Source organism: Geospiza fortis, unplaced genomic scaffold (assembly GCF_000277835.1).
Source record: "Geospiza fortis unplaced genomic scaffold, GeoFor_1.0 scaffold78, whole genome shotgun sequence".
Classification (NCBI taxonomy): Eukaryota; Metazoa; Chordata; class Aves; order Passeriformes; family Thraupidae; genus Geospiza; species Geospiza fortis.
In genome coordinates this window covers 4,418,708-4,445,425 of record NW_005054339.1, presented here as the reverse complement: position 1 = coordinate 4,445,425, position 26,718 = coordinate 4,418,708, and the positions used below count along the sequence as shown (strand labels likewise).

Here is a 26,718-nt window from a genome sequence, read left to right as displayed (position 1 = left end):
TTATTACAAGATATTTCCTGCGCTTCAAGCCATACTTTTAATTCTCAGAGCTTTAAAAGACTTCAAAACCACAAATTCTAAATGCACAAAAAAAGTCAGACAGCCCATGTTCTATTCAGCATAGCTTTGTTTAATCACAAGTGTCAGAAAAGTTGAAATTTGGCCTCAGTACTTTAGATAAGTGTCTGCTTGGCACTTGGAAGTGCTGCCTGTCTCTGTCTGCCAAGCGTCCAATATCCCAGCTGGTGTTTGGGAGGCTGTTGTCCTTCAGCTTGTGAAGAGGGAGGCTTACTCTGAGCTTTAGCTTCTTTCAGGGTAAATCAGTCACATTTTATCATCTTGCAAAGCAGCAGGTGAAATGGTTGTTCATACCAGTTAAATAGTGCTCTAATTAAAAAAGAACTGAAGTGTCTGTAAAGCTTCTATGCTCATGTTCAACACTAAATTACCAGACCTGAGTCTCTGAAAAGATTTACATAGAAGTTGCTTTGCACTGCTGCAGGGAAGTCAGAGTATTAATTTGTCCAGCAATTGATTTTGTATTTTCCCTGGGTGGAATTTTGGATTTAATGAAAACTTGGAAAATAATCAGTACCCTATTTTCTGTCCTGTGAGGGCAGACAGGGTCTGAACATATGCTCTGGGTTACATGTTACAGATGATAAGAATTCTGAATTATAAATGTAAAACCATCATGTGAGTTAAGTAAATATAGATGTGAAAAAGAAAAAGATGCATAATTTCTTAACATGAAAACTTGACTGTGTCCCGTACATTGTATGGAACAGTGTTATCCTTAATGAGGTAAAACCTAAAAAGAGTTAAATGCAGAGTAGCCAAGCTTTTCTGCAGTGTGCTATCATGCACACTCTGAGCCTGCATGCATCCTGTCTCTCACACTTTCCAAGACAAGTCATACACTGTAACAGGAAAAGAAAAACATGCTTATTAGCCCATTTGGAATTTTAACAGGGAAAAATTTGTGTTCTTCAATGGAGGCAGGAAACAAAGCAGTGAACCCATGTTAAAATGTAGTTAAGAGTAAGAATATAAGAACAGATTACATTACAGGGATGTTATAAAAAGAAAATGCATAATTAAAGCACTCAGTAAAACATAACACTGCCCCATGGTGATGCATTCCAACACCCATACGGTTATGATTATCATACTTATTTAGCATTTGCAGTTGCTGGTTAGTTAACATACTGCAGTGTTTTTGTTATCTTTCACTTGCTGATGAGTGCTTGCAAACTTAAAAGTCTTAACCTCATTTTTTTCCCTTGGAGTTTTCTTGGTGTCTAAAACCTCCCTGCATAAGCAGCAAAGAAGCCTGAATCGAATATTATTGTATATTTATAGTCATTAAAGACAAGGGTATAATTGATTTTGGAAATTAATAGCATGATGTTAGTATTACACTGTTAAAAGTGGCCTGAATAATTAGCATAAAGTAATACAATCTCTGGAAGTCTATTAAGTCCACTTCTTCCATGCAGCTGTCAAACTGGCAAAAGATCCTTCAGAGCAATAAAAGGTTAACAGATCCTCTGGCTTGTGGAAAAAGGACCCTTCTGTCAAAACCATACTTGGTGGGTGTGTTTTAACAATTTTTCTCATTTCATTGTGTGGATTCAAGAAAAGTGCTGCTCTTAAAAATGAAGCAGTCTCAAGGTTTGACTTTCTAGCTATAGCCTTGGAATTTTCATTTCTTCTACAGCTGGATGGTTAGTGAAACAGTGCCCCAAAGTATAGCAAAAGTTTAAACTGAAACATTGCAAAGGAATCTCTCCTAAGTATCTTTTCTAGATGGCAAATTAATCTCACTCTTTGGCTTCTTTTCACATCACTTGTGCAGGATGCAGGTATCTCTATAGGCTTGAGCTGCTAATAGCAGGTGGAACAATGACAGTGAGGTTCAAGATGATTTGTAGAGGCTCCAAGTTTGGAACTTGAACTTGTTATTTTTGATTTCAGAAAAATATTAGTTAAGATGAGACAACAGAAGTGGAATAAAGGAAAACTTGCTGAAGATGGTTTTTAAAAAAAGTTAAAAAGAATTAATGAACTTTATTAAGTTCTGGAAATACAGGCTTTACATGGCATTTTAGTTTTCTTTGTAGCTTGTGATGACTCTTGTTATCAAAAGTCACCATAAGGGTTACTTTCAAGCACAGGATTCTGTGGTGCTTTCTCAAATGCCTTTTGTAGCTACTTTGCAAGACTGTCTTCCTCTGTGGTAGTCTAAATTGTTTTAATGTAATATTTTGGGTTTTTTAAATAAGAAAATACACCATTTTTATAAAGTCATGATTTTATGTAAACTTTTATAGTCACTTAAAAGATTGTGAGTGATAAGTGTAATTTCTTGGACTTTAGGGGTGTGTAAGGGCAAGTACAGCATTTGCTGTCCAACATTTAATGAATTGTAATTTGCCAAATAGCACATCCAATATAAATTGTATTCCATGACAGTTTGTGATTTCTGAGTTGACTGCATTAGGAATGGTAAGAAATTCTTCCCTTGTCTTCAGACGATGACAATTTTCAAAGAATGTGCAAAAATATTGTTCTAATGTGAAAACTGTTGTTATTTGGAGAGTGTAAGGCCAGAGCTGGCTTAATTAGCAAACATTTTGTTAATCCTCTGTTAATGTAACTCAGGATTGAAGCACTGGATTCATACAGGAAAACCAATTGCAGTTGCTTTCATTAAATCTAGATTCATTCCAGTAATTCCTTCTTGCAGCCTCTGGATAAACTTGGTGAATTCTGTAGTCTGGAGAATGCAGTTTTTTTTAGATCATTGCCCTTTTCTGTTTCCTAAAATATTGTCTCAGAGAAAAAAAGCTCAGATAAAATCACCTATTTTTAAAAATCATGAAGACTAGAACTAAATGCCTGTCTCGCGAAGTTTTCAGAGTTTTTTGTGGAATTATTAGAATGGAATTAGAATGTGGAATTATTTTCAAACAGTGAGGTTGCAAGAAAAAGAGTGTCTGTGTCATTAAAGACAACAAGAGGCCATTGGAGAATCAAACCTAGAATGTGGGTCTCTAGATTTTAAATTTTGTGCTTTAAGACTTAGACCCCAGGATAGCTCCAGGACAGCCTGCAGGCCTTATATCTGCCTCCTTCTCATACAGAGAAAAATCCTACCCTATTGAAAGTGAATATTCTGGAAATATTTCAAATTCCTTTAAGTGAAGAGAGATTGAGAAGAAAATCCAAAGGAAAGTAATAGCTATTGAATTGTATTACACTTATATCCCAGAGCAACAAATCTTACTATTTTTCATCATTTGAACCTCATTCATGAGAGTTTCATTGTTAACTTGATCCAGATGACAGATGAAAGCATAGTTCCCTATTGCCACCTTGCTAAAATATTTTGTAAAAGACAGTTTTAATATTACAGTTTTACAGTTACAGATTGCTGTTAAGCTATTTAGTCTGTTACCAGTCAATCAAAGACTTTCATTTCACTTTGGTATATCCTTCCTTAAACTCAACAGACTTTTAGGAGGACAAGAAATATCTGTCAGTTTTCTTGCAGTGCTAGGTCATAAATTCTTTGTTACACATACCATTCATGACCTTGACAGCTTGGCAAATAGTGATATTGAATGATCAAAGACAACTGTTTCAAGCCCTAAGGGTTAATATACCTGTGCAAGTAGATCTAAGCTGCTTTTAATTCCTTGATCATTCCTTTATTTCAAAATGGATGCAGTATTTTTTGGATGTAGTCAACAAATTAAGAGCAAAAAAAATCTGAGGACACTGTTTAGGCTAGAACTAATAAGGCCATACATGGTCCTTAGGAGATAGAGTTAATTAATTGTTGCATTTTACAAGTTCATGTTTTTCTTTTCTAGTATAAATCCAAATTAAATCCATATTCCTTCTCAGGTGTGGGCCTGTTGTTCTCTAGACATTTTCAAAAAGAACTGTTGGCCGAGCTGTGGCTATGTAAATTTTTTGAAACCCCATTTTCAGGTGTGAGAGGAGAATGTGAATACAAGTTTGACCTGTGCAATATAACTATTTCAGATAAGGTGCAGAGTAACCAGTGGGGCACATTAGATATTACACAGTTTGAATGCATGTGTGATCACCACTCAAATTTTCATTTATTGTGTATTTCAAGATTCAACTTCTTGATCATCCAGAAATGTCAGTATTGAGTAATGTTCTGTGGTTTCTAAAGAAATGTAAGAAAAGGTCTTGGGTGTCCTTGAATAGGAACTTTTCAGGCATGCTGAAGGTGTTGCAGGAAATGATGGCATTGCCAGGTCACTGTGTGGTATTTCCCCTCTCAGGCAGCCCTGGAGCTGTCCCTGAATGTGCTGCTCTGGCCCCCAGACCATGAGGATTTTCCTCTGACTGATAAACCCGTGTCCCAACACGTACATACCTTGCTGTGTGCTTGTATGTAGGTGTAGGGGTGTGAAGCCCTGGGGTCCTGAAAAAATTCCAATGTGGTTAATTAATTCCTTCCTCAAATAAAAATACAGTTGTCATTTCAAAGCCTCCTAAATATCAAAAGCTGGCAAAGGGAGAAAACAGAAGTGATGTTACAGATTTTTGTTTAGAAGGATGTGAAAAAAAGGTAATTGTTCCTCAAGATAGCTTTACTTTGGTTCTTTTCCAGAAATCCTCCTCCTTGTCCTCCTCAAAAATCTTGCTTTTAAAAGTTTGAAATCATAAGGTGTTTGTACTTGTTAAGCAAAGCTAAGCATACCTGGAAAATACAGGTTTTTTTAGTGTCGAAGTGCAGCACTAGAACTAGCTAAAGCAAAGACAAACAGAACATGAAAATTCTATCTGCTATCAGTTGAAGAGCTAACAAATAAAAACAAAAAGCTTTTAGAAGTATTATTTTGCCAGGTAAGTTGCATCATTTTAAGAAATTGATGGCAGTTACGAGTCATGATGAAGTTTAGATGGTTTGATAGTTACTAGAGTGGAAAAGAAATTCTCATTTCATATTTCTTGTATATTTTGCTCCCAGAACAGGCACACTAAAGGAAGGCTACTAGAGCATTAACATTTCTTTGTGCACATTTTACTGCAATCTGGCATGTAAAAGGAAGAAACATAAGAAGTAGTTTATTTATATTTCAGCACCAAATTAGAAAGATGACATCATTCATTTACAGTTCTTATCCCATGACATGCCTAATCCCCAACACCTCATTACAAAGGACACTTTTAGGATTGCATATCTCATCTTGTTTAACTTTTGCATTCTTTATGGAATACAGTTGAAAGGTAGGAAATTTAAGGCTGTTCATTGATAAGAAAATAAACTAATAAAATTTTAGGAGCTTCCCCAAAGAGGCAGGGTATGACAGTGTTTATAGTAAGCAGCTTATTATTTGTCTATTAATTCTCCATCTCTTCCACTCTTTTGTTCAAAAGCCCTTCCTCTTTGACTCTAAAGACAGACAACCATGATGATTCAGATTGAGATGATCTTTTCATCAAAATCGGTAGGAAGTCACAACTGAAATTCATTCAGTTGTTTGCTTCCATCTTTGTATTTTGGAGGGAGAAAATAAAATATTTCCAACTGTCCAGGTTGTTCTCACTCTATACCATATTAAGAAAATGGTTTTACAGTGCTGTGGAGATGCTGACCTGTGATGTTTTCCTCTGTCTTTTTGCTGTGAATTCCTTGAGGGTTTGGTTGGGTTAGTTAGTTGTTTCTATTAAACTGAGTACAACTCCCCTCCTGTAAAGCAGTTTTCTCTGATCCTCTATTGAAAATCGTGTGAAGTCCTTGAGAAACATTGTCACAACTGAAAAAAATTAATTGCTGAAAAGGTACACCAGGACTTCCTAGGATTCTGTGGCTGTTTTCCTGGCATTAGATTGTGTTATACTTGAAATATTATGTAATATGAATATTTAGTTTGCTTGTTTTTTTCAAATTCCTTTTCAGCTTCAGCAAAAAACATTAAAGTTGGGGAATTTAATAGCAGTTTCTGGGTTTTACATGAAAATATACTTGACAGTGAAATTTTCCAAACAGACGCTTCATATAGAATTGTTGTTGAAGGAAAATGAAATTACAGCAGTCCTGGAAGTAAATTTACTGCATCCTAGCTATGGGACACGAGTTATCTCATGGGCACTTGGCATTGGAAGGCAGTTAGACCAGTTAATATGGGAACATACTGAACAAATGAGTTGTGTTCAAATTCATCTGCTTATGTTGGTCCTTTGGAACTCATTAATCTGGGCAAAGTCCCGGGCAATGTGTTTAGCTCCCATCCTCAATGGGGTTGCCATGAATCCTCCTGCCGTGGAGCATGACATCAAGTGAGCTAAGACTGCTATTTTCCTTCAGTCATCTGTGTGATATTAATTGTCTATGCCTCTAACTGATTATTTTAATTTTGGAAGAGATCTTTGGCAGTTGACACCATTTTTTTCTGGGTTTTTTTAGTGCAAAATTAATTAAAACTTGATTGCAGTTTAACAGGTTTGCCTGAGAGTGTCTTCAGTCCTGGAACCACAAAAAAATAACGACAGTATCTATTGTTGTCAGACTATTGGTAGAAAGATATTTTTGGTGTTATGAGCAAGGTTTGAATTATTCAAGTCTTTGTATTTCATGGTATGGAATAATTGTAATAGTGATAAAAAAGCAGCATTGTATCTTGTTATCCCATGGTGACATAGATTTTATTATCTGTACACAGCTGTGGCTGAAGTGTTGATCTCTTTTTCAAGATCTATATCTTAAACTTACTTCCATTCAATAATGTGTCAAGTTCCATAATCACTTATTTCTCTAAGTGCCTGTGTCTCTATCACTTAGTTTTCAGATTTGTTTTACTTATTGTTTTGCAGGGTGATCCTGGTGTACAATTAAATTACCCAAAATAGAACTTTTAGAGCTATTCATGGTTGTTGCTGACATGCCTTGGTAGCCAACTGTAAATGTTTGAAGTACACTTACTATTCCTTTCAGTAAGATTTAAGAAGTCAATTGAGAAGACATAATGTTAGACTGGAAAAATAGGAAACAGCTCTAAAATAATACATTTAGAAAAGCTGAATGTCTTTTGCCCTTCAAACACATCATCTGTCATCATTTACTTTTCGGACTTCTTCGTGTCATTCTGTGGATGTGAAAGCTGAAACTGAGGATGTGTTCACATACTTCGTTTCTCTATTTCTCTTTGCTTTTCTTTCTGAGCCAGCAGTCTGGATTTCTATTCTTAGATCCTTCAGCTCAAAAAAACTCCCGAAAAACTCCCAGAGCCAAGAGATTCCTAAAACACTGTCGGAATAATACATTCCAACATGCCATAAAATTGTCTTGCTTTACATTTTAAACAGACACAAAACAGAATGAAGCTGATGGCAGATAACTATGATGATGACCATCACCACTACCACCACCACCACCACCACCACCACCATCGGTCTCCTGGGAGGACACAACACAACCACAGACCCTCTCCAGATCAGGTTGGTAACCTCTTTCTTCACTCTCAGTTTTATAACTTTGTTATTTTGCTATTTCAGAATAAAATAAATTTTCCAAAGATCTAATAAGCAACAATGAGTTCTTTGAACTGAAGCTAATAGCTGTGTTATTTATTTCCATCCTGAAATAGTTTAAAATTTTGGCTTTTTGTCTGGAGCCTTATTTTTCTGGAGTAGAAAAACAGTCTGTAGAAACAAGTAACTCATTTTCAGATGAAGGAGCCTGAGGAAAAATTTAACATTGCTTTTATATGAAAAATCATTTTTTGATACTAAACTAGGTTATAAGTTCACAATGTCTGGGTAGAAATAAAAGGGAAAAACAGGGATCAAAATATAATGGGGATGTATGATAGACTACTTAATTGGGAGAAGAAGGCTAAGAGGGAAATTACCCTTTTTTTACACAGTGACCAGTGGAATTGTGTTAGAGTCAGGAGCAGGTAAGAATGAGAGAACACAGTTTCTTGGATACTAACACAAATCAAAAAAACCCCAAACCACAAACTATAAACCTGAGCAACATAATACATAATCCTTTGAATTCTTGGAATATGTTAAGAACAACTTTTTCTGTCAGAAAGAGGAGAAGGGAATTAAGGACTTGCTGTCTTGGTTTGGTTCTGTTTCTGATTTAACAGAGATAAGCTGGCCGAGTTTATAAAAGAGCAAAAAATTGTATGGAAATATCTGTAAAATAAAAAAAAATATATTTGGCTTTGTGCAAGGAACAGAAGGAAAAAAAAAGCCAAAATGAAGGCAAGAGATGTGAAAAAACCGGTAATAACTACCACAGTGTTACTGAAACCCAGACACTGTTTTCAACTTATTTAAGAAACCTGAACCTGTGAAAGAAATTTGAGGTACAAGACAATGTAAGAGAGCTAACTTTTAGTCAAGTGCTTTTCAATGCATGGTAACAGCTTATTCAAGGAGGAGAATGGATAAGAAGCATAATGAAAATCAGTATCAAAACATATTCAAGAACATTGAGATGTTACATGAATAGCGGAAATAGGTGCATGATTAAAGATAGAGCACATAAAATAGTAGCTGTTTTACTAGTATGTATTAGCACTTGTACTCAGCATTTTTCCTAGGTGATGGTTTTGGGCCATTGTCTAAAAAAGGATGCAGGATACCCGTCCTATATTTAGTCTGCTTGAATTTGCCAAGGAAAATTATGTCAAGCAAATCTAATTTCCTTTGATAGGGTAACTGGTTTTGTGGTTAAAGCAGAAAGTGGTAGCTCTTAATTCATCAGGTGTTTAACCCTGTCCCACCAGATATTTGTACCATGCAAATAAATACATAATTTTGTAATGTAATAAATAAATAATGTAAATATAATTCCAATAATAAATGCTTTAATTAAAAATTGTATTTTTTAATTTAAATAATTATTATATTGCCATGAGATGGGTGTGCAACCAATAGACAAATTTCCATTGCTCATTTTCAGACAGGAGGGCCAGTTACCGCAGGTTCCAAAGAGGTCTGTCCTTTATCTGATTCTGTGAAGTATTTTTTTAGAGATCATTTCAGTGGTGAAATAGAAATGCCATTAATATTGTTGATCATGAATAGAGGTGTAAGAAGCTCCAAGCACAGCGAGAGCAGTCAAACTGCTCAATAAGCTGGAGAGAGTCTAGAATAAGAAATATGAAATTCAGCAAAGACAAGTCTGCCTACAGGGGAGAAGTCACATATGCTATTGAGGTAATAGCATGGAAAAAGGAATCTAAATTGCACAGTGGAATACCATTGCAGTGAAGTTGGATCTAATTCTAGGATAGATATAATACTGCAGAAGAAGCAGGCAGCAATTATTTTGTTCCTTGGATCACTGGTGAGAGCTCATCTGAAAAGCTGTTTACAGTTTTGATCTCCATGCTTTAGGAAACATAGACAAAGTAGAAAGGGACAAAAGGAGAGCAACAAGAATGATAGAAGTTTTAGAGAACATGACCTGTGGGGAAGGCTTAAAGAACATGGTTTGTTTAGTCTAGAAAGTACCATAGGGGAGACATAAGTCTTCTAATACATAAAATGTTGTTGTAAAAAAGACGATGATCAATTGTATTCCAGTGCCCAATGGAGAAAGGCTAGGAGCAGTAAATTTAATTTTGCCAGGAATAACTAGGTTAGTTTTTAAAAAGAAGACTTTTTCACTATGAGTCTAATGAATCTGTAAGTGGAAACAAAATGTGGACATTCTTTCATATGCATGTAATGGAAGGTCCTTTCTTGGAGGTTTCTAAGAACGTGTTAGATGAATAGAGCTTTATTTCAGCTTGTGTTGGACTCAGAATAGGTGTTCTCCTGAAGTGCTGTCATCCCAAAATTTCCACAGAGTGTGAACAATGGATTATCCCAGCATATGTTTACTTGTTAAGAAAGCAAACAGGAGATTCATAGCAAAATCCTTGCTGAAATAACCTTTGAGAACAGCACAGTCAAGGGTAATAATGAGTGAACTCTAGACACTGCTTTATCTTACATTTTTCAATCATGGATTTTACTTTTTCCTTTACTTTTTATGTTTCTGTTTACCCCTCTTTAGAGCATTCATTTGTGCAGCAATTTGATTGCTGTGTGCCATAGAAACCTGCATTTCCCATTCAACATTACACACAGATTCTAGGCATGTGAGTGTAAACCAACATGTGGTTTAAAAGCACAGAATAAACTGGGAAAATAATAAGCCTGCAAATCATCAGAGGGCATTTTTAGTTTTTTAAGGAGATGAAGAAGTTGTGAATGTTGTAGAATAAATGTTTAATTTGTTGAATGCTCGGGAGGGATTTTGAAAGTTTTCTCCCAGCTTCTTGAGAGGCAGAAACAATTGAACAGTGTTAATTTGAAACATTCTTCGTTTCTGTAGATAATACTGGATTTTCTAATCCACATGCCACATTTATATAGAGAAATGCATGCTATTTTATGTCTGTAAAGTATGTACATGGGCAGTGGAGTACACATTTGCAACAAAGAATAAGACTTTTCTGTGCCCTTTGTAAAGAGAAAGGTGTACCAGAGGTTCTTGGAAGACCTCGAAAGATGCACATCCTGTTTGAAATAGGCATCATATTTATGAGAAGCTTTCCTCTTCAAGTACTGACATTTTTTTAATGATTATGTTTTTGTTATAACTCTTACCTGATTTCCTATTCTGCTGTGGGCAGCATGTGGCAGAGTGACTCTAGACTTAGTGAAGAAAAGGATCTCTGACTTCTCTTGAAGGAACTTGTTGAGCACCTTTTTTTAGATACAATGGATGTGTTTTGGTCTTCTGGCTGCTGCTAGGTAACAAAGACAAATTTCCAGACACTTTTAGTCTTTATTCCCTCTTTTTTGCTCTCTAGGGAGAGGCATAGATGGGTGACCTTTTTTTGCCATCCTTGTCTAGACCTAACTCTGGTCCAGTTGTAAGGAAACTTCATAAAGAGTAGGAAGACTCTCTCATCTGCCCATACACATGGTTTTTTACAGTTGGTTATGATGTGATCTCTGGTTATTTTTGTACATCTGATTTTTATTTGACATAAATAAATTTCAGGAGATTGAGTGCTGCCATGTCAGTAACCTATATTAACGTTTTTTACTAGTCTTTAAAAAAACAGGAAAAAAGATAATTTTGCAGCTTTGCACAAAAATTTAAATTTATTCTCTTCAGTTTTGGCTTGCGAGTTGACAATCTTTCTTAATTTCCACCTGGAAACATTTTGGCAGTCAGTGTGTATCCTGAAGTGCCGGTGTAATACTCCTAGAATGAAAATGAGCTGAATAAGCATTTTGCTCTAGCTTCAGTTTCCAAGGAGTTGTAGTATGCGTTGCATACTTGCAAGGAGTATGCATTGCATACTCCTTGTAGAGTGCATTGCAGTAATCTAATCTGGATTGTTGCATCCAGGAGTTACCTGAAACAAAAAAAAATCCATGGCTAAATAAATCTGAACTTCCAGATTTAACAGCTATCTTGCCCAACAGCACAGACTTTCCCCCAAACCCAACTGTCCAGTTCCCTGCCTTTTGTATTTTTCACCTCTACATCCTTTTTATTAAAACCTTTTTGTCTTGGCCTCAGCTGCCCCACATCATCTTTCAGTTTTCTCCCTTTTATAGAAAATGTTTTGAAGGAAGTGCCTGCTTGTGTCACACCAGTGACTGTGTGCTCTCTTTACTCAAGCAAATTGCTGTTGTTGGAAGTTGTTAAGAATCAGCACATTTGTATTCCCTGCCACAGCTGCCTCACTGGGCAGCCCTCCTTCTGTCAGTCGTGTCCTTTCAGTATGGGAGCAGGCTTGTGAATTAGCAGCCAACAGAGAATTCTGCCCTGCTAGCCACAATTCTGGTCAATTTGTGGCCTCTCGTTCCCTTTGGTTTTCAGATCTCAGGAGCCTCTCAGTCCCTCCCTGGCTGTTCCCTATTCTGAGTTTGAGGCTCTAGTCACCCATATTCACTTACTGTTCATTTCTTTAGGCATGTTTCACTCCCTGTTCAAAGTCCCTACAGTCCTTAACTTGTATGACCAATCTCTAACTCCAGGATAGTCTCCACATAGTGAACAGCAATCTTTGCTTATCACCCAGGACTTCTTTAACTTCATGAGAACGTTAAGATGTGGTTGAAGGTTCTAAGTTCAAGATTCTGCTTATGGACTACTTAGTAAAAAACTTTAAATGATTATGAAATTAAAAGTGTTATTTCTACAGGAAAAAAGAAGTGTAGGTAATCTGACTTGAGTATGTCTCAGATTAAGTTAGTCTGATGGCATTCTTAATAGGAAATCAGGCTATTTGAGAGGTCATAGGAAAGAACTTGATTCTGCATTAACACAGTGCAAGACTGGAGGTATAATATCTGAATAATTTTCATACTTTAGATTTTATTGCCAATCCTGATCATTATAACAACTTTCAAATCTTCTTACTTCCCATAGTACTGGAGATTTTTAAATAAATAAAATGTACAGTGTTCTTAATCTCCTAAGAGTTTGCTGAATACCTGAGCTGTAGTGGATTCAAAGCTGAATGCTTTACTCTGTGGTCACCAGGGCTACAAATATATTTTGATTTTGTTTTATGAGAGATTATGTGCTCATAGAAAATAATCAGATTTTTAGAAAGATGTGAATATCATAGGGCGTGCTTTAGGAACTTGGGTGCTTTCCAAAAAGTTGTCTCTATTCTTAGAAGCTATAATCGAGGATGGAATGTCACATGGTGCCTAAGCATGTAAAAAGATGTCCTTTTACATCTTTTAATCCTGTCTGACTACATAGAGATTTTTTTTTCCTACTTAAAACATTTTTGATGGCTCTTCTACAAGATTTAGTGTTTAGAAGTAATTTGTTACAAACTCACCCACAAGTTTTCTGTTCCTCTGAGATCTCAGCAAGGAGGCCTAAAAGGTAGTTCAAGGTTTCGGAACTATCCTCCTATCTAAAGGAAAAGTCCTCCTTATCAGGACAGAGATGGGGCAGGGTGCATCTCTGGAGCTTCCCTTCTTCCAGTCACAAGGCGAGCTGTTCCAGAATGAGCCTGTAGCTGTTTTACTATTAAATGTACCTCATTTTAAACAGGCTTTTTAAAAGTATGCTGGTAAACTCCAGCATACTCCAGTATTCTTTTCTCCATTTGAGAAAAGAAATCACATGCAGTGATGCATGAAACTTGACAACAAACTGACTGTTGCCAAGTAGGTGTATGCCACTAAAAACTAACTTTTTGAAGAAGACCATGTGCTCTGAAAAAAAAGTGTTTTTTGATTTGTAAAGTGGTGACTGGTCTTGGCAACAGGTCTTTATTCATCAGCTGGAACTGCTAAACATCCTTGGAGTTGCTGAAAGGCGATATGTGAAAAACTCTGAACGGGTCAGATGGGATTTTGTTTGAGGTGGATGACTTGGAAATCAGAACCACAGGACAGTCAAACAACGATTATTATTTTAGTGTCTGGATCCTGATCTACAAATCACTGTATTGATCCATATGTAATTTTAGGGGAAGGGAGAGCATGCTACTTTGTGTATTTTGGCAGTCCTGGTCGTTAGCATAATGCCTTGTATTCTGTGGCCACCCTGGAAAATTGCCAATCTCAAACTCCTGAACAGGCCTCAGGAATTTTGAACTGAGATTTTTCCTTAAAAAAAAACCAAAACAACACAAAACCAAACAACAAAATCTAACAGCCATAAAAACGTAAAACAGAGTAGTTTAGCTAATGCAAATAACCGTGGTTATTTGAAATGCATAAAATTCTTCAAATTTTTTTAGACTGTTAGTAGAAATGTCAGTCAGAGCAGATGTTTGGTACCTGGAAAAATGAAATCTCTTGTTTGGGATTTTTCCTGCATCATTGAAACTTTGTCTTTTAGCTGTTCAGGAAAAAAAGAAAAGAGAAAAGAAGGAGAAAACCAATGACACTGTCCTACATAAAAGGAATGATACGGTATAGCTGCCTAATGCACTAAGTTGGAATGACTGCCTTCCTCCCTGACCCAGATTTTGTTTAATACTCTGTGTGTTTCTTTATCCTGTATGTTTACACATTGTTTTTAGGCAGGTGTGAGCTTGCTCTTGTCTGTTCCCCAAATGGATGTGAACTTGTTCTGCTGGTGCCTCAAGCTGCAGGGCAGCACGCAATTGCATTAGCACCGAGCTGAGCCTGCACTAAGCTCATCGGAGTCACATGGATTTATTTAATTTAGGAATTTGGGCAGGGCAAGGTTTGCTTGTCAGTACATTCAGTATAAACAATCTCAGACATATCCATTGTAAATAACTAGTATTGTGCTGAATTAGTGTTTGGAGATCTCAGAAGTGCAGTGCAAATTAGTCAGATAAATGCTTTCAGATTTTTAATCTTTCATCTAATTTTTCATCTTTGCTGCACATATTATTCTTCTGGAACAAAGAACTTGTGATTCATATCGCACATTGTTCAGACTTGTTGAACTGAATGCAATAAAATCCTATTTGTATCATGGTCACCTTGAGAACACCAATTTTCCAATTAAGTTGTATGCAGTTTTCGTAGCTATATTGTTTATTATAAGCAACTACTGAATGACAAATCTCTTCTAATGAGGAAGTAACTTCTGTCTAAGCCTTTCCCAAAATTCTCTCAGTGTTATCATATGCTTATTTCAGTGGATATAGGAAATTTTGCCTGACATCTATCTAGGTATTTCTGTCTACTTTGTCCTAAGAAGAAAACTGAAATAGCTTTCTACAGAGGCTTGGCCACATTTTGAGGTTTGGCTTCAAACCTAAGGGTCATTGTGAGTTACATTGTACTTGTGATGGAAGAAAAGAAAGAGCCTTGAACTTTGGAAGAGTATCTCTGCATCTGAGTTTATCTTTCAGGAATACTCTGGTTCTTGGTTTTGATTTGCTGCCATTTTGCAGTTAAAAACATTGTGAGCTACTCAAGATTTCTCACTTGAAAGTAAAAGCCAATGGAAATTTGGAATATTTATTAATGCTTTTATTATTCCTGACTCTTAATTGCAATTATACTGTAGCCAGGCTGCTTTTTAAACATCTTTTAATGACATTAAATTTTTAATTTACAAAAAGACTAGCTAAACTGGAGTTGTATTAAAAACAAGAAGTAGGAAATAGGTTGCTGTCTTTGATACTTCAGGAGATGGATTTTGCACATTGAAAAGTTATACCTCTCCTTTGCTTACAGAAATTAATTTATTTTATATTTTGAGGTTTAATGAATGTGATATAAATGTATACACACTGAGCAGTGTGTATATTTATATATATCTATATTTATATGTTAGCTTTCCAGTCTTTTCCACATATGGAAGAATTTTTTGAGATCATGTTTAGCTATAGAAATCTCTCCCCTTCATTTCCCCTGAATGTGTGTGTTATAATATACAACACTTATATAGAGGTTTACATTTATCTTACGTTTCTCAGCAGAAAAATTATCTGCCACCATCATAGTCTAAGAGAGGTCTTTAGACCAACTGAGAGAGCCAAAAATGCATTTCTGGGAGACAGTAATTTGATAACAAAAGTTGCATATCTGGCACTGGTTACTTAAGTGAGATAACATGTCACAGGCCTTCACTACAAAGGGGACCATAAATTTTTGCATTGCAAATCTGATTTCACGGACCAGTTCTTGTAAGAAGCATTGAGTTTCCGCTTCATCTAGTGATAAAACTTCAGAATGCACGAGTATCTGCTGAAACGTCTTATTCATGTGAACACTGGTCTGGGCGCTGTAAAGTAAATGGTCAGGAACAACATTTCACTTTCCCCCATGGCTGTATTTGTGATTGATTTTAACCCAATTATATACAAATAGAACAAATGGTGAGATGGGATTTAAGGCCATTTTCATAACTGGGTGATGCATGGTCACTTGTGACCCCTTCTGTTATGGATAACTTTGAAAATAGACCTCTGACATAAATACATATTGCTGAAGCAATTTTTAAGATTTATTCAGCTTTTTGAATATACAAATGAAGCATAAAATAAAGACCTTTTAAAGCTCTATGCCCCAAACACTTAAATGAACCCACTGTTAGTCTTTCCACTTTTTAGCTACAGGCTCAGTTCTTCAAATCATTCATGCACAAAACTCTTCTGTAGTCAATTGTTCTGTGCATGGAGAGTTCATGTGATTAGTCCTCAGCTATGTTTGCTCCCAGAAACTCAGCAGCAGATGAAAGTCTCTCTAAGCTCTAAAAGATTCTGATTTTTAGACTAAGTTCTTGATTTGAAAGAAATGTCATTGCATAGCAGGTAGATTTCTTTGTAAAAAGGGGAAATTAATATTTGTAAATGTAAGTATTTGCTGTAAGTAGGACAATTTCACAGTTCAGAGCCAGCAGTTACATGTTTAATGACCCATTAGAGGCCGTAGATAATAAGGAGAGCAGTGTAAATCAGTCATCAGAAAGTTAGTTGCAGAGATGAGCAGGTTATTGCTAGATTTATTTAACCCAAGTTAAGACATTAATTCTCAGCATGCAGAACATGAAAGGGAAATGTGATGAGCCTTGTCAGGAAGGGTCTCCTATTGTGGGAAGAGAGCCAGAAAAGCTTAAATCATCAAGTTTTTAATGTTGCCTGTATTGCGAAAGCTAGAAGGAGATCAGGACTTTTTTTTTAAGAATAGGTTTTATAAAGATACTTGCATGCCACAGGAGTGCAAGGGATTGTGCTCTAACACATAGGTTCATGAGGTGGCCACATAGTAATGCAGTCTTTTGCAGTCTTTGAGTGCACCTACATTAGAGTTTTAGTTCTCATCAAGAGTGCAGATTCAAATCAAATCCTCCTGGTCATTCCCACTTCTTGCGTATGGTTCATATCCAGATGTGGTACCTCAGGTTCCTGTTTGATTCAACTTAAATGAAAGATACATTCCAGGAGGTCCTCCAACACTGTGAAATTGCTAAAGGGAACAGTTCTGGGCGAGATTAATTCAGAATACTCCCCAAGACAGGTGTATTGTACAGAAGTGAGTCTCAGGACCATTGTAGTAGCTGTAGATCTGTTGCTGTTGGAACACAAATATTACCTCCTGCAACTACTCCATGTTCACCAGTGAGCGAGAATATGCTACATGCAGAATGGCAATGACTGGGCTGACAATTTCTGGTGTCTGATTATTAAAATTTTGTAGCTAGACCTAATTGTGCCGACCATGATTAGAGTTTTCCTTTGTTTCTAACCTGCTGTGTGAGGTTACCTGAAGGCCACTGTCTCAAATTTACTGCTGACCCTGATGAGCCTTAGAGAATTGATGGCTAAGAAATCTGCCTGCAAAGCTTGCATTGAGATATACTCCAGTGGCAAAATAGAAAATGTCTCTGTACTTTTCTACATCTGTGTGTAATGTTTTCCAAGCATTGTTTTTTAACTTCCTCATTTTGATACGCTGAAGTCATATTTGAGGTTTTGTAGCAAGTGGATCAGAGCAGTAAATCGCACTTTGTGACAGCAGATACTTGTTTTTGAGATAGTAGGTAATTATAGTAAATAGCAGCACAGAAATGAAAAAAAAAGTATGAAATAAAATCAATGATTTGTAAAAAGCCTCAATAGTATTTGAGATTATTCCACTTTACTATAAATACAGGTCCAAATTAGTTACTGTTATGTCTGTCCTAAAAATACAAGGCATTCAATATTTTAAACACTCGGAATTGTTAACAATTTTATGACAAGTGTGTATACTAATTTCTCAAGTCAAATGGTATCTCTCAAATTTTGGGTGTTTTCCTGTTTCACTTGTCAGTAACTGAGATTTTGCTTTGCAGTTTTTGTCACTGAATTGCTATTCTTGACCTTATAAACCAATGAAAGATCCAAGTTTAAAAAGCAGTTAATGTACACAAACATTAATGAAAAATTGCTTGATTGCAGTTTATTGTTTGAAAGAGCCATAGATTAATGATTCTGTAGGATACACACACTGATATGAAAAACTAAGCTTACTTCTGGAATCCTCTGTTCCAATATTAATAAATGATAAGGCATAACTGCAGCTTTTATTTTGCTTCACTGTGTGTCAAGAATGCAGAAATGAGTAGGGAATTTCTCTTTTCTGAGAACTTCAGTGAAGAATTCTGTATTCCCTCCGTTATCTGTTTGCACTAAGGCACCAAAACTTAGCTTCTTGCTACAATACTTTATTCATGGAATGTGTCAAATTTACAGTCCTGATTCTTATGTGCTTTTTATCCAGTGCTTTTGGATACTTGTTCCTATCCATACAGAAAAATTTGTAACTGCAAGTTAGGTTTTACACCAGTTGAGACTGGTTTTGAGGTTGTTCTTAGTATTAAAAGTTAAAAATACAGTGATGTTTGCTTGGGTTTTTTTTTGGTTTTTAAAATTATTTTTATTCAATTTCATGTCAAAACAGAACACTGTGCTTAATTTTATGAAATTGCTAATCAAAAAATTGGAATATGTGTAATAAATTTTTATATACAGGCTAAGATGGATCATGGCACACATTTTCATTGAAACAGATGTGGGGAAAAAATGATGGAAGAGGATTTTTATTAATTGTAGCTGTTGAAGGTTAAGTGGACTGTGATCATCGTGTAGACTACTCAATAATTTCTTCATCAAATCTCTAATTTAAAATTAGTTTGAATGAAATTAACCATATCTTTTAGAAAGTGTCCAAGACTTGATATGAAATCTTCAAATCATCCAGAAATTATAAACTACTGAAAAATATGTCCCATATTTGCAGTGTAACTACATCCTCTAAATCCCTATCTAGATGTTTTTCACTAGAGAAAAGATCTGTCTCCTTTACTCTTTGTTACTTAATAATGATCAGAAAATCTTTTAATGTTTTCTAAGGGATCATTTAGGTTGAGTCTCCTGTTTCTCACTGCCAAGTTTATTTTTCAATAATTTTCTAGCTGTTTCCTGATCTGTTTACAGTCTTTCAAATATTCACAAGAGTGTGACATGAGGACCAGATGTGAAATTCTCTTAATGGTCTTATGCTACTGTCTAGAGATGCAGAAAAAGTTCTGGGTTTCCTTTCTCTGCCTGTATTTGTCTTGTTAAATCCAACATTGTACCATGTGTTCATTTCAACCATGACCTGTAAAGACCTTTTTGATAACCTTGATTTCAGGAGCAGTTCCCTTTCTTCTAAGCCTGCCCTATATGTTTTCCAATTCTGGTAGTGTATTTATGATTTCAGGCATATGTGTCTGTGTCTGATAACATTTATTCAGATAATTCCACATCTGTTCACTTTTCCAAGAAGACTGTCAGGCTTTTCTTTTAGATCATGGGAATATGGAACAAGTTTGGGATGAGAAAGATATCTATGGGTTCCCTTCCTTCTCCAGCAAACATTTGTTCAGTACAGAGCTAATTGTTCTGACACTGTGTCATGTGGCACATAATCAAATACCTTACAGAAATCTCAGCATATTATTTCAAAGCAGTTACCTTATAAAAAGAGGCTCTCTGTAATTGGAAAAGATAGAAAGTTATTTTGACAGGACTGGTGCTCAATAAAGCCATGTTGATTGACGTTAACTGAGCTCCAGCTTTTAATTTATTGCTTTTTGTATATCAGGATCAGTGTCAAACTATATTTGTCTTTAATTTCCCATAAAACTCTTTACAAATATTTGACAATATTTGATTTTTCAGCTCTTCTAGAATTCTGCCAAAAGGAGATGGCACAAGTAATTGAAGTAAAAGTGAATGTCTGCTAGTTTGAAGAATTGCAATACTCTGAACAGCAAACCAGCTGTGTGTAGTTAGGGGAGGAGTCACTTGGAAACCTGTTGTCTTGTCCATTTTGTTGATTTCTTGCTGTTTTTAAGGATATCACCAAAGATTAACCTAATGCATTATGTTAGTGAAATAGGATCAAACTACTCACTGGAAAAGAAATCCTTCATTCTTTCTTCGGCCTTTACTCTGGCAAAAAATCTTGTCAGCTTGAAAGCCAGTTCAATTAGCATTAGTGGGCCTGACCAGGAGTGGCTCCTGCAGAATCCAGAGGCAATAACTTGTGTTTTCAGTGAGGCAAACCCAGCCCATTGGAGGTTTTACAGAACCTGTGCCTTTGTTTCAAAAATAAATATATTCAGGCCTTACTCTGCCTTTGCTTTGTGGTGTATTTGTGCAGAGCTTATAACTCAGATGTGTTCCAAGTTAACTGTAAAAAATTTACCCACATTTCTTCTGTGTTAAATGATAGCTAAGTTTATAGTGGACTGTCAGATTTCTTTACTTAATTCAGCAACATGCAAGACATCTATCTTAACATCTGGTTTTTAATAACAGTTGACATCTGGGAGCTCTTTTTTATTCCAAGAATGGGTTAGGAACAGTAGTGATACAGGCAGTGTATACTTTCAGGCTAAAATTCCTGTCCATTTCAATCATAATTAATTACCATTCATTTTATTAGATTTTTGGATTTAATTAAGTGCCAGCAATATGTTACACTAGCTAACCTTCAAGGTTTTGAAATTATTGAATGGTTTTTTTTAATGTTTCTAAGATATTAATGGTTGAATTTTAAGGATAGTAAAATGATAAGATTCTATTTGATTTTGAAATCCTGAGTTAAATTAAAAACATTGTGCTGTACACCTCTGAGTTCTAGCAGCTGAGTATCAAATCATTGGGCACAGTAGAACTGTATATAGAGATAGCTGTGCACGTGCACATCTGTGTGTGTGTAGATAAAGAGTCATTGTAAAATTGCCATTTAGTGTATCTGGGGAAGAACATTTCAATCTCCTGGTTTAGTTCATGTTTATTTTTTTGATTTTATTAAAAATTATTTTATTATTAAATTCAAGTTTATAGTAAATGTGAAGAAAGACTTTCTGCTTTCAACTTATCTACCATCAATTAATTCCCTTTAAAAACAAATTAAGAAATTGTTATGAATTTTTGTATTTGTCATTAATGTTATTTATCCCTAAAACTTGACATGAATAAACCTAATGGTTCAAAACTGGAAAAAAGGGGAAGAACTATTTAATAGCATACAAAAATGTGCAGTGTTTAACATGTGTTGAAAAGATAAATTTAATTGATAGCATTTTGGAAAAGTTTACTTTTACTTTGCTAATGATAAATTTTTTGGTTATTCAGTAGTTTTGTATCTTTTAACAAAATGTAAGACAATTTGATTAGCTTTTTTGCTTACCTAAAGTTTTGACCTTTTCATTGCTCTCAATGTTGGCTTGAATTGCATGCAATTAAAAAATAGATAATCTTTTAAATTTTAATCCTATAATCATCTCCCTACACACTGTTTTAATGGGGAGGAAAAAATTCTACCTCACTGTTGTTGTTTTTTGGTTGCTATAGATGCAGATTCTTGTATATGTAATACAAGCTTGTTCATGTGTGTTCACTGGCTTTCATTAGAAAAAAAATCATGTTGTTAAAAGCCAAAAAATTTGTATTTCATATGCACCAAAGAACTAACCTTTCTTTCTTTCTTTCTTTCATTCCAATGCCAACACCTTCTCTGTGCATCTCCTCATGTCTGGCACACAGGATGATGAGGAGGGTATATGGGCATAGCCGTTCCTATAAACCAAAGTTCCAGTTTTGTTTTGAGGGGTGAGAAACTCTCTTTTCTCTCTTTTTCATGTTGCAGTCTAATTGTTGTCTTTTCTTTTACACTGTGTGGAGCTGTGTGTTTCTTGACAAGTGTGTTTGTGAATGCTGTAAGGATGTTTTCTCATGTTGTGAAAAATGAGAAACTGTGTCTAATGGTTGAATGGTCCAGTGGTTCTGTTTTTTTCATAAGTTATTGTGGCTAAAGGTGTAGGTGGGTACAGAACTTTAAAAGATATGTATTTGTATCTGTTTAGGCAATTCTCTTTTTTTCAGTAGGTAAGTTCTTTAAACTAGTATGAGTTTGCTGTACCATTTCTAAAATCCTTGTAAGAGCACTGTAATATCTTTGCAGAATGTATATGAAAGTTTGATACTTAAGAAATTTTGCCACATATTAAGCATGCAGTTTTACTAGAATAGAATTTATGATATGCATGGAAAAACATGAGACTACCCCTTCAGCTGAAGTGTTTTAGTGAAATTTTAAAACAAGCAGCAGATATTTATTAAGGGAAGTATAATCTCTCTGTGCAATACATGCTCTTTGCCTGAAATATTATCATAGAATAACATCCATACAATAATTTCCTTGTGATATTCCAGAGTACAAAGTGCAGCTTGAATTGTTTGTCTCCCAAATGATGTGTAAATTGTATTATTATGGTGTGTCAGGTATTGGTTGATGCATATCCCCTTGTTTGGGGCTTGCCTTTGAAGCTGTGGGTAATTTGTAGCTCAAAATCACCGTGGTCTCAACATTGCTGAAGACACCAGACTTTGGTGGATTGCTTGTAGAAAATGTTGCTTACTGCTTCTTACAGGAACAATTGGGCCTGTTCAGAGGAGCAAAATCTACTCACATAAGCAAAGATTAATGTTTTATTAAAGCTTCCACACATTATATTGCCTTTGGCATTTTACCATTCTGCCTCTTACACTCTGCTGATTTTCATAACAAGTAGTATGGCTGAGGGAAATCAAATCTCTCAGTCAACTAAGAGTATATTAAAACACAACATTAATAAAATTAAATTGGGTGTATATCCATCTTATTTAGAAAAGCTTCTATGTATTTTTTTGGTTACTGCAGACATCTGTCAAAAGCTAATTGTGAACATGAAGAAAACAAGAGACCCAATGAGAATGAACATGAGGAATATATTTTATGTTGGAGAGGAAAATAGAATAGGAACAATTTAATTTTAAAAGTATTTGAACTGCAAGAATGTGGGTTTCTAGAAAAAAATCTTCACCTTACTATTTTGTACTTTGTATATTTGTCATAATTTGTAGTTATACAGTTTAAATTATTTAAACTGTGACTGCATTTTCATTGCAACGTGGAACATGTTTTTGCCCTTTTAGAGACTCAAAACCACATTTGATTTGGTTTAAGAAAACCTGTGTATAAAGAATACAATGATTTTGAAAGCTGGCTGACAAGAGATGGAGGGAATGTTTATTTAGCATCTATTAGAGCAGTGTAAAATAGATTATATGCTTTTGAATTGTAGTTGATTTTTCTTCAAGAGGATTTTTTCCCGACCAAAAAACATAAGTGCCTGATATACCAAAACATTTAGCTTCTGATCTTGTTTTGCTCCAAGACTAATGGTTATGGTTGATTTATGCAATCAGAGCTTTTCTGGAGGCCATGAGGTGGGACTCTGCCTCAGTAAAGATAATGCAGGCTGGCCCTCTAATTATGTTCAAAACACAGTTAGTTTAAAAAAAAGTGCAGTCCCTTTAAACTTCAGGATAAGAAAGTGCTGTGAGGTTGTAGAGAGCTGGCAAAGTGTTCAGGGAAATCTCCCTGGCCAGCCCATTTGGTAGCCAGTTCAGCTGCAGTGCTCGAGTCTTGTTAGAAACAGGATCTCTTCCCCTCTCCTCACCCTTACAGAGGAAAAAAAAAAAGAAAGAAAATCATGAGGTGATGATAAGTTTTAAGAATTAAGCCTATATAGCAATCTGTCATGGGTAACTGAAGCCATGTGACCCTCAGAAAATGTTTTGTGGTGCAGGTAGAACACAAGTGCTTGTTTTCCCTTTCCAGTTCCAACCACTGAAGTGCAGCAGACGCTGGAAAAACAGTTCAGGCTTTGCCACAAGCTGTCCATGTGTGAGAGAGAGCTCAGCACAAAACCTGTTTGTACAGTACTTTGTTTGTACAGTACTGTAGACTGTGTTCTGTGTCAGATGTGAAGCAGATCGGATGTTTGGATAAATTTATTGTCTGTGACATCCTCAGGGTTCCCTTCACACGTGAAACAGAGGGTGACTGAAGCCTGTGCCTGGCAGCAGCTGATAGCTTGTGCTTTTGGAAATAGGATCATACAGCTAGACTGCTAAATTTGGTTTTAGGAGCAGCCCATGAAATCTGTAAATTTAAAATTTAGCCTTGGTAGACACTGTGTGGGCATTCTTCACAAGGCATCAGTGCCATTCAGTAAAAAACTCCTTCAAAACAGAAATTGTCTGCAGTGTGGATGAGAGAATATTGCTCAGGCAAACATTCACTGTTCACTTCAAACTGTTGGATGTGTTTCATATGCTTCAGGGAGAAGGAGGAGAAGGCTGTTATGAAACAAATGTGGTGCCTAGATTTGTCTTTGCTGAGATGTGGTGAACAGTTCTCTTTCAAGATGTGCTTGCTAAAACTAGCAGTACAAAGCAGAACAGAATTTGGTCATGTTGCTATATAAGGATGTGTTTAAAGGCATTAACTATTAGCTATTGTTCTGCTTTTTGTTTTCATTATTTCAAGTTAGGACTTTTGTAAATCATTGATTTTTCTTTTTGTTTGGCTTGTTTTGGAAAAAAAAACATACTAGCTTTGAAATGAGCATCAGTAGCATGCAAGGCAAGGGAAAAATGAGGAGCATGACTGTTTGCAGTGTTCATTTTAATTTTCTCATTGAGTGTGTGAATACCAGCTCTATGCTTAATTAGATAAATGGGTGTTGCTACATTGACTGGAGCTGAAGGGCATTTTGGATTTGTGAATTTTTAGGCATGATTGTTGTTTTACTGTAACTTAGTTTTTACTTAACAAAAGGAGGAACCTCCCAAGCAATTGTTTGTTTTCCAAACCATGGACAGATTTGTGACTAGTGTTTATTCCTGTTAAAATACTTTTATTCTTAATGGAAGAATTTATAGCTTTTATTTTTATTGGGATATTTTATATTAGTTAAAAACTTACCTTTCTTTTATTCTTAAAGATTTCAATACTACTGCTAGTATTTTTAGATATTAATTGCTCACTTCTGAAGACAGAAGGTTTTCATTAAAAGTGGGGATTTGTTTGGCTGTATTTGGTTATTTTTTACGGATTATATACTGGCAATATGTCAATCACTTGACATGAGAGTTAAGGCTGGAAGTTGAAACCCTGGGCCTGTTGGAGTTAATGAAAGCCCTGTTATTTGTATTATTTTCTTTTAGTAGTTTTTACTCAGAGCAGTTTCTTCCTTTTGATTGTTCTATTCATAGTACACATGTACGTAGTACTCATTGCACCTGTGCATATATACAAATGTATTCTCAAAATTATTTGTATGAGCTAGATGTTCCTTGACAGGCATTTATCTAATCTTAAACGTTGTATTTATGAAGCACCAAATCACCCTCATGTGTAACTGTAGGAATGAATTACATCAATTCAATAGTTTTTTGTCTCTTCCTTGTATTTTAGCTGTGTGAGTCAGGCCATTCTGCCTGAACTTTGGCCTCAGCTTTTTCACTGCAGGTGCAGAAGGTGTACAAAAAAGAGAAAATGTAGCTGATGAACTGAACTTTAAAGCTTTTGATGTAGTCAGTCTGATGACAACAACCACAGGGCCTACCATCATCATCAGTCGTGCTCTTTTATAATCTTCCATAGTAAAAATAAATAACATACCAGAGCAGTTTTAAACACTGTAGAAAGTGAGAAAAGGCTGTATGTGTTTTCACAGCTTTCATCTTTGTTTTGAAATGCTATAGTTGCTGTAAAATGGAATAGTTAATTACTGATTTCACACAAGTAATAAAATCATCTGGCAGTTATTTAAAATCTTAAGCTGTTGCCATCTTGAAAAATGTTGCAAAAATCTGCTCTAAAGATATGATTTCAGTGATGAATTGCATTGTGTTGGATTTCACATCTACATATTATCATGAGAATGTGTGAAATTACTGTTATTTGTCTTGAAAACAGTTTTGAAGGGTTGTTAGTGAATATTAGGGTATGTGAATGTGGGACTGCCTGCAGATCGTTCTGGTTGGAAGGTCCTGCTTTGTTTGGAAGCAAATGTACCTCCTGGTCTAATCAAAGGTCATATGACATAAACTTTTGATTGTAAGATTTTACAGTTGAACACTAAAAGATGAAAAAACCCAATTTTGAATAAACAAGATTTGTATAAATTGTTTTGGGAAGTTTATGAAAAAATGCAAGAGAAAATGTTCATCAAAGGATGGAAATTTTATACCTAATTAAAATCTTCTAATATCTATTTTTAATATTCTCTTAGTTACAATACTGTAATGCCACCTTAAAAATAAGGAAAAAAAAAAGAAAACCTCTCGGTGCTGACCTACTTAACATCAATGAAATACCAGTTGTCATTGCATTTGTCTCTTGGTTCTCTCAAGGAAAAGCTCTGAGAGGTGCTGACTGCTGTCAGAGATAGCCAGTCCCCCCAGCCACAGGGCTGGAGCCAGTTTGGAGTCACATCCACACTCTCTGCTGTGCTTTCTGCTCTTCTGGCACTGGTTCTGTATGGGAGCAGGTTTTCAGGTCACACACCCACAATAATGGAACACATCTTCAGGGAGTGGTGGCTGCAGCTCAGGCTGAGCTGAGGGTGGTGTAGGTGCAAAGAAAGAAATGAAAGCATTTGGCTGTTCCAGCAGGCATCCTTGCAGACTCCTGTCCTTTTTCTGACAGAGTAAAGGCATTGGGCAGGGTGGGATTGTCTTGAGTATGAGCCTCAAATCAGTGGCTGAAGCAAGATAATTTATAAATAATTCTACAACAGAGAGAAAAACACAGAAAGATATGGAAAATACTGGTTTGTGATTTAATTAAGTTCCGTATTTGCATCTTGGGATTGTTTTG

The 26,718-nt window shown here is 35.7% G+C and overlaps 1 protein-coding gene across 5 annotated transcripts in view; it reads left to right on the top strand.

The window, feature by feature from the left end:
• Positions 1-26,718, top strand: part of ERC2 (ELKS/RAB6-interacting/CAST family member 2) — a 405,766-nt gene that overhangs the window by 276,749 nt on the left and 102,299 nt on the right. For all 5 annotated transcript variants that reach the window (XM_031058194.1, XM_031058193.1, XM_014307629.2 and 2 more), the window contains 2 exons: positions 7,354-7,485; positions 21,552-21,617. In XM_031058194.1, the coding sequence (XP_030914054.1) occupies positions 7,354-7,485; positions 21,552-21,578 (159 nt within the window). In that variant the 3' untranslated portion in view covers positions 21,579-21,617. The remainder of the gene's footprint in view (positions 1-7,353; positions 7,486-21,551; positions 21,618-26,718) is intronic.